Consider the following 7,916-nt stretch of genomic DNA (forward strand, 5'->3'; position numbering starts at 1 on the left):
CTCGGGAAGTGAAGGGTGGAGACTGCGACCCCGACACCGAAGCGGAGAATAGTAAGAAAATGTAAAGTTGGGCAGAGGTAGACCAACACCCTAAAAACGGGTTTTCTCCCCCCCCCCATCCCCAGCCCCATCACCCCAAGACGACGAGGGGAGGGAAGAAGGGCAGGTTGAAGTCAAGCAGAGAAACCTGATCCTCTCATAGAAAGGAGTGGTTTCCTGCGGTTCAAGAGGGAAATTACCCGTCCTGCAGTGCCTGTAAAATAACCGTTTATTTAATAGTTAAAAAAAAAAAAAACAACAACAACTCCAGTGATAAATGTCCGTTACCGATGGTCAGCATAAAGTGCCAGTCGCAATACAACGCCCGGCTCCTGGCCGGCTGCTCGCTCGCTGTGACGCGGCGGTGGAGCAGGGGAACCGCGGCCGGGCTCCTCCCGACCCCGGGCGCGAGATCCCTGCCCCGCCATCGAGTCCGGGAGCCCTCGGCCGGCTGCGCGGCAGGCAGCAGCGGGAGCCGGCGCTCCGGGCCCCGCGGTCCCTGGGGCCGGGCGGCTGAAGCAGATACACCGATTACACTTTTGCAGGCTCCCAGGGTGGGCATGGGGACTGGAGGAAGAGTGAGAAGTTGCGGGCGCGCAGAACTTTTTTCCTCTCTCCTATCCGCAGTCAAGAGTTACAAGCTTATATGGTCAAAGAAAAAAAAATCAAGAAAATGTATAAAATAACAATAGAAAAAGTAATACTTCTGGGAGAGGCGCCGCTGCGTCTCCACGGAGCTTTCGTTCTTTTTTTAATGCAGTTTCCCTTCCGCCACGTGAGTACCTCCTTTTGGCCCAAAGTTAAGCCGCGTCCTGGGGGAGCCGCCCGGGCGGTCAGGGTCATGGCCCCGGGCAGGACTCTGTAGTGCCGCGTGTGCCGAGGACCCAGGGGACATTGTTGGGGTGGGGGGAAGTCCCAAGCGCCCCTCCCGCTGCCCGCCAGAGTCGCCTTCAGCTTCGGGTTCCTCCAGAGGAGGGGGCAGCGTGGCCAGGGTCCTGGTGGTCCAGAGGCTGTTTAGCATTTGATCTTGGAGGTTTTGAGCTCCTTCACCTGTGAGTGTAGCGTCTTGTGGACAGCGAGAGTCCTGGACTGGCAGAATCCCTTTCCACATTCTTGACATTTGAAAGGCTTCTCTTTGGAGTGAATGTATCTGAGGACAGAAACGACAATTAATCCTTGCAAAAGGATGCAATGTTATTGTAAACAGTTGTCCCAAGATCCCTTTATAAGGCACTTGCATTATAGATGGGGAGGAGTGTGGGGTACCAAGTATGCAACTAGCATAATGCAGACTCTGGACAGAGCAAGGAGGTGACAGAGAACCTGGGCAACTTTGCTCCTTAAACAGGTCAAGGCAAACAGACCATCTGCCTTTCTGAGGAGGAAGGGCAGGCAGCAACCTTACAAGGCCTGATTCACCTAGAGGTCCATCAGGGAATTGGTTAACAGACCATTCCTAGAGCTGCATTCTCCAAGACTGCCCACTGGTACATGTGGTTGATAATTAAAATTAAATAAAACTAAAAACAGTTTCCCAGGCTCACTAGTTGCACATTTCAAGTGTTCGGTTCGGTTGTTTTGTTCATCATTGCAGGAACTTCACTATTGGACAACTCTGGGGATGGAGAAGGGGGGCAGCAGCAACACTGCCAGTCTGGAGCTCTAATCTAGTCTTAGGTCCTATTCATACCCACATTTCCTCCACAGGTGCTCCCAAACCTAATCCTGACCCTTCCTGCCTTGGTGAAATTCCCGATCCATAGGCTTGAAGCCAGCAGGGGGTCCGTAGGGAGGAGGAAGGTGAAACCCTAAGCAAGCTCTCTAGGGCCTCCCCCAGTGCCGCACCTGTGGTCCCGTAGGTGGTCTTGCCTCCGGAAGGCTTTGTGGCAGATGTCACAGGTGTAGGGCCGCTCATCCGTGTGCGTCCGCTCATGGATGAGTAGGTTATAGGACTTTGTGAAGTGGCGGCCACAAAACTTGCAGACGAATTCTTTCTTGGTCTTGGAAGGCAGGCGTCCCCTCGTGGGCTTCTTTTCTGGGGACAGCTTGGTCACATCCAGGAGGGCACCTAGCCCACCTGCGGGGGAGCCTGGGCCCTCCCCTCGGGCAAGCTTAGTGGGATCTTCTTGTGTGGCGGCCAGGGCCAGGTTGGCGAAATCAAAGCGAGGCTTGGTCTTGAGCGCTGGACCGCTGCCTCCAGCGGTGATCTCTGGCTTGGGCTGGATGACATGAGGGAACCAAGGAAAGGCCGGCAGCTGGAAGCGCGCGTCCACCAGGCTGGATACTGCACCCGGTACTTTGGAGAAAGAGGAGCGGGGCAGATGCATGGCTGGGTAACCTAGCGTCCACTGGTGCAGGTGCACAGCGTGCAGAGCACTGAAACCATACAGATTGGGCAGGTGGTCCGAGGGCACTGTGGGAAGGCCATTCACTGCCTGGAGGAAAGAGTAGTTGGTGAGCTGCAAGGATGGGTGGATGGGCACCGGGGCTGGCAAAGTTTTGCTGCCCATTGTGGTAGTTGCAGTGGTTCTCAATCTCGATCTGCAAAGAAAGGAAAAAAGAAGGGGGGGGGGGAGGAAAAAAAAAGTTCAGGGTAGATTGCCTTCCTCCTGAAAACCAGCCCAGACACACTTTCTCTGACTCACAGTGTAGAAGCTGGGAGTTTTAAGGTCCCACCCCCACTCCCCATTACCCTCACACAGAATGGGAAAGTAAGGTACAGGAGAGCCCTCTCCTTGAAAGACTTCCTGGTGTTAGGGCTCCCTCCAAATGGCCTTTGACAGAGACACACACTTGATAAGAGAAACTAGTATGAAATTAAGTCTTTTGCAATACAACTAATTTAAAATAAGGACCAACTGCATACAGAACACCGTCTCTAAGGCACAAACCCAGAGCAACTGCACGTAAAAACCTACATCCAGGGAAGCCAGGCCCTGCCTGCAAAGACAGCAGAATTTGGAAGCAGACTTACACATTCAGGTGCAGATAAACATGAAAATGCACACTAACAGATAAACACAGATCCACAGGTTCTAATGCAGATGTGACAAGAATGTGCACAAATAAACTGGGACAGTCAATTTTAAAGGACAACACTGGTCACAAAACACAGAGCCCATAACACATACAAACACATACAGGGAATCACATCATACCCATGAAGAGCCTCCACAAACAGCAAGTATCCACATAAAGACAAATGCACACATCTCCTAGTTTCTGCATATGAAGGTCTGACTGATCTTTGATTTGGTTTCCAGAAGCCAAAGCTGTGTTACCTTCCTTTATTGAACCACAATTTGCTACCCTACCTTACAAGTACTAGTGATACTTTGGGCAGCTATCTTTTGGCAACTCCTTGCAGACCGAGTCCCTATTATAGTGCTTGGTGGGTTGCCTTCATTTCAAAGAGGGTGCTGTGACCCACACATTCACTTATTCTGTTAAACATCTGCAGTCACATACCAGGAGACTCAAATGTCTTTTTTTTTTTTTTCCTCAGAGGAAAAGGGAGCAGGATCTTTGGATGCTAACAAATTTTATGTACATAAAGAACTCTGGGCAGGTGGGTATGTATATGGGCAAGAACACTGAAGTAAGGCTCCATTACTGTGGTCTGTACTCTGTACTCTCCAACTGGAAGGTTAGGATGCTTGAGCAACGCCAGAGAGAAACCACAAGTGACCAAGATCTGTCATCTCCTGATCTCCTTTGTCAGGGTCTCCAACTTGCATCGGAAGAAACCTTTAATCCTTGCCCTTCACAGACACTCCTAATTAGGTTCTATCCCCTGGTGGGGGGAGGGGAGCCAAAAAGTAGCAGGGATACTTGAGAAGCCCAGGTGCTCAACTCCTGGCTCCCAGCTTTCTGGGAGCTACTCCAAAAAAAAAAAAAAAAAAAAAAAAATCAATATCAGAGCCAGGTCACCAGGACCCTTTCACTTCTTCTCTTCTTAGGACCTCTCCTCTAACCCAGAGTAAAGTCCTTACCTGGGAGGTGCAGGCCACCACCTTGCTCCCTAAGGCATAGCACACTCAGCCTTCCTAGGCCTGGCCAGCCCTCAAGTCCCAGTTCAAGGTCCCAGCCTTTTGCTTTAAAATTCTGGTCTTGTGCAGGGATGTGCACTGTCTGTTCTTGGAAGGTGTGAGGACAATCTTCAGAAAATCTTTTCCTCTAGAAGCTGACAGGAGGGTCACGATTGTGTGGTGGGCTCTAAGGAAAGAGGTCGTGTCTAAAACCCATGAGCCCCTAGAGAGTTGCCTACACGAATTAAATTATCCATAGGATGAAAACCAAGTCTGATCACTACCATTAATTCAGCTGCAGGGTAGAGGAGGCACATATCTGCAGCAATGAGACCTCAGAAGCAACAGCAATGGCCATGGTAGAGCTTCTGCAAGGGTCTTCTCTACTGCTTCCTGTCGCCAGTTCTGCCCTAAAAACCTAGTCCATCCCAAAGCTCTGAAACAAGAACGAAGCAAAATACGAACAGAGCTAAAGGAGAAGCTGGGACCCCTTGTATTGGAAGTGGGAAGAGAAGACTGCTAACTTCAAAGGTCGCCTAGACTTAGGCAAGATGAGCGCTCTTTGATTTTGCTGTCACCTCTTCTTCCCCTCCAGGCACTAGAAATCAGATCCTTGTCTCCAGCCATCGGGAGCCCGCCGGGATACCGGGAGGCCTGGGCTTGCTCCTCTCCAAGAGGCCTTAGCGGCAGGACTTGGAGCTGCACGCCGGCCCAGGCCTGGAGCTCAGGTGGGAGTCCCCACCAACCTCGCCTGGCCTTTCCTCACCTCCCTTCAAGGAGCAAAAAAGACCCAGCGGTCTTGGGGCTCCGTGGGGGGCCAGAGAGGGGGGATGCTGCCACCACGGCTCTTGGGAGCCAACCTTTCCGGGCTATCTGCCCAATCTTATTTCCCCCAACACTCCATTTATTTTCCTCGGCGGCCAGGGCAGTTTCTTATTTTCTGCAGCAGCATTCCGAGGCCAGGGCTCCCCAGGCTCCCGCCAATGACTTTCCGGCGGACGAAATTCGTTCGAAACGTGGCTCCCTGACACTACTACCCAGAATGGGCGGGATGCATGATCTGGTTTCAGGCGGTCAGCTACGAGAAAAACACAGTATCAACCTTGCTTCCCCAGCCAGAGAGGAGGAGCGGGAAACCCGGCTTCTCCGGCTCTCCTTGTCCTAACCCCAAGACCCCAGTGCGAATGCTTTTGATCTTTTAACGCGAAACGAACACCTCTCCCCGAAGCCAGGCATTTACTCCACAAAGAGTCCGTGCCTCTGGCCTTGAGAAGCGGTAGCAAAGGTCTCGACTAGCACAGTAAAGGCAATTCGCGCTCGGGTCCCTGCTCAGTTCAGGCACTCGCGTACCTCGCGCGGTGGAGCGCCAATTCCAGGTCTGCCGCAAGCCCTAAGCAGGGCATTAATGAAGTGTGCAGAGTCTATTAAAGTGGTTTATTCGGGGCTAATTGAGCGTGAGCGAGTTAACTGCTTGCATTAATAAGGATGGAGCGAACTACAGGAGCTTGCGCCTGGAGGAGCCCAGCAGCAGCCCAAGATAATCATCCTCCACATTGAATCCCCAACAGGAATGGTGACAGGCGTCCGGACGCCCGACGAGAGGTTGACCAACACCTGATACTTCGGTTACATTCTCCCCAGGAACAAGATCCAACGAAACTATTGGTGAGGTGTCCATCCTGCTGCACTGAAATGCCCGTTGCGTCTTCGGGGATCTATCTGCTCTCGGGGCTTAATGAAACTGCATTTACTTCCAGGAGCCTGGGAAGGTCCATCTATACACCAGTAGCTTCCCATCTCGGCCAGCCCTTCTCTCCCCTAGGAAGCTGTGAACCCGGGAGGCTAGCTTTGCACGTGGTTCTGTTCCTAAGAGTCAAGGTATAGCAATAAGTCCGGGTGAAATTTGTGAAATTATTGCAACAAAGAAACTCTTGAAGCTGGTTTGTTCTCCGGAGACCCACTCTGCTACTACCTGGGCTGCTGAAAAAGGACTGGATGAGGGTTTTCATTCTTATTAGAGGCATTTCATGGGACAAATTAGTTCAGCAGGCATTTTCTCACTTCCGTCCCTCTCTCCTCAGGCTTCCACTTCTCTCTAGAAAGCTGGATTAGGGGACAGTCAGGGGAGCATAAGAATTCTTTTCTACCAATCCCCAAACCCCAGACACTTGAACCTCCACAGTGTTTATGCTACTGCGGCATGCGGTCTCGAACTGAGAAGAAAGCCTGTGCCCCGCATGCCTGGGAAAGTCCATGCCTAACTGCACCTGGGCAATCGGGGGTTACGCTCCAGGCCTTCACCCCATGGAGAAATCTACCGTATAGAGAGTATTCCGAAGTCAGAGTTCCGGGGCGAAGCTGACTTCAGAAATGCAGCAGTGAGCACCGGGGTCTAGCCGGCCTGGAACCTGAGCAGAACTCGGTAAAAGTCAAACTAAAGCGCGACCAGGCTGGGACGTGCACCTGTCCCTGGAGTTGTGGACTGTGGCGATGGCTATCCACTCTCTCCTTCCCTTTCATCAACTAAGGCAGATCAGCCTGAGCTAGGATCGCGTCTGCCAAAGTTTGTGCCTGCTGAACTTGCTCCGGTTTCTTAAAGCGGGCCCACAGACTGACTTGCAAAGTCCGTGGGCACCTTGACCCGGATTCCGAGTAGCCCAGCGCGATTGGGGGCGATGACTGAGGCCCGCCCCCTTATTCTCCCGAGGTCAGAGGCCCCGGACCCTGCGTGCAAAGTCCCTGAGTCAGCACCCCCTACCCTGGGCTGCTGTCGCTCTCACTTTCACAAAGGTTCTACAGCTTTCGCTGGGCAAGAGGAGCTTCCTTCACGACAAGGAGAGACACGGAGAGAGAGAGACAGAGACAGAGGCGGGGAGAGGGAGCAGGACCGCCGCGCTGTGACAAGGAACCCTGGAGTGCTGCCTTCACTCGGGTCGCTGAGCCCCAGAGCCCAGGGCTGTGGTTACCTCGTTCCGCGGTGGTCCTGCTGCGGAGCGCGTCTCTGGGGCTCGCTGCGCGGGACCCGGGAAGCCTCAGGAGCTGAAGCCCACAGACACGCCTGGTGTTTTGGAGTCCTGACCCCTCTCCAGCCGCGGGGACTCCGAGGGCCCCACACGCGGGAGCGCTCAGCAGCCCGGGAGTCCTGCCTGCCGGGGGATCGTGAGCCTCGCTCCTGGTTCCCTCGCTGGTTCTGAACCGAAGCTGCTGGGAACGTTCTGGGGAGAGGCCGAGCTCCGACTCACTCATCCCTTAGCACCGAGCCGCCTACTTATTTTAATCCACCACCCTCCCTCCTCCCCAGCCCCCCCGCCCCTTGCCTCAGGATTCCTCCCCTCCCTCCCCTGCCCCCCAACCCTGCCTTGCGCCTGCGCACTGAGAGACAAAGTTTTGCTGACCCGGGCAGCCAACTTTGGCAGCTGCGCTCGCCGGGCCCGGCTTCTACCAAACCTGCGTCCCCTGCTCTCCGGTTCCACACGACCCTTTCTGCGTTTTTAGGACCACAGGGGCACACCTGGCGCGCTACAGGAAACAGCTCCCAGCAGACGGGAACCGGCTGGAACCGCGCGTTTCTTCAAGCGCTCCTAGGGCACAGCTTGTGCCCTGGAAGGTGGCAGAGCGGGGTGGGGAGGAGCTCTGTGTACCGCGATGCCGGCCCCGCAGCTTAGGCTCCAGAGCGCTTTGTAGGCTAACAGAGTTGCCCCTCCTGCCAGAATCGCTTTCAGAGGCGGAAGACCCGGCGCGTGGAGCAGCTCCTGCACACCCAAGCGTGCTCGTGGCCAGGGCGATAACCCGGGCAGCATTAGCTACTTCCTGGTGCTGGTGGGCCAGGATTACTATCTCCAGCAAGCT

The 7,916-nt window shown here is 54.0% G+C and overlaps 1 protein-coding gene across 1 annotated transcript; it reads right to left on the bottom strand.

The window, feature by feature from the left end:
- Window positions 1-312: 312 nt before the first annotated feature.
- On the bottom strand, window positions 313-7,325 carry Osr1 (odd-skipped related transcription factor 1). Its single transcript, XM_026402509.2, has 3 exons — window positions 7,034-7,325; window positions 1,885-2,580; window positions 313-1,189 (listed from the first exon to the last, which is right to left on the bottom strand). The coding sequence occupies exons 2-3, from the start codon at window positions 2,547-2,549 to the stop codon at window positions 1,054-1,056; spliced, it is 801 nt and encodes a 266-aa protein (XP_026258294.1). The 5' UTR covers window positions 2,550-2,580; window positions 7,034-7,325; the 3' UTR covers window positions 313-1,053.
- Between the last annotated feature and the right edge of the window lie 591 nt (window positions 7,326-7,916).

This window comes from Urocitellus parryii, chromosome 12, assembly GCF_045843805.1.
Source record: "Urocitellus parryii isolate mUroPar1 chromosome 12, mUroPar1.hap1, whole genome shotgun sequence".
Taxonomy (NCBI): domain Eukaryota; kingdom Metazoa; phylum Chordata; class Mammalia; order Rodentia; family Sciuridae; genus Urocitellus; species Urocitellus parryii.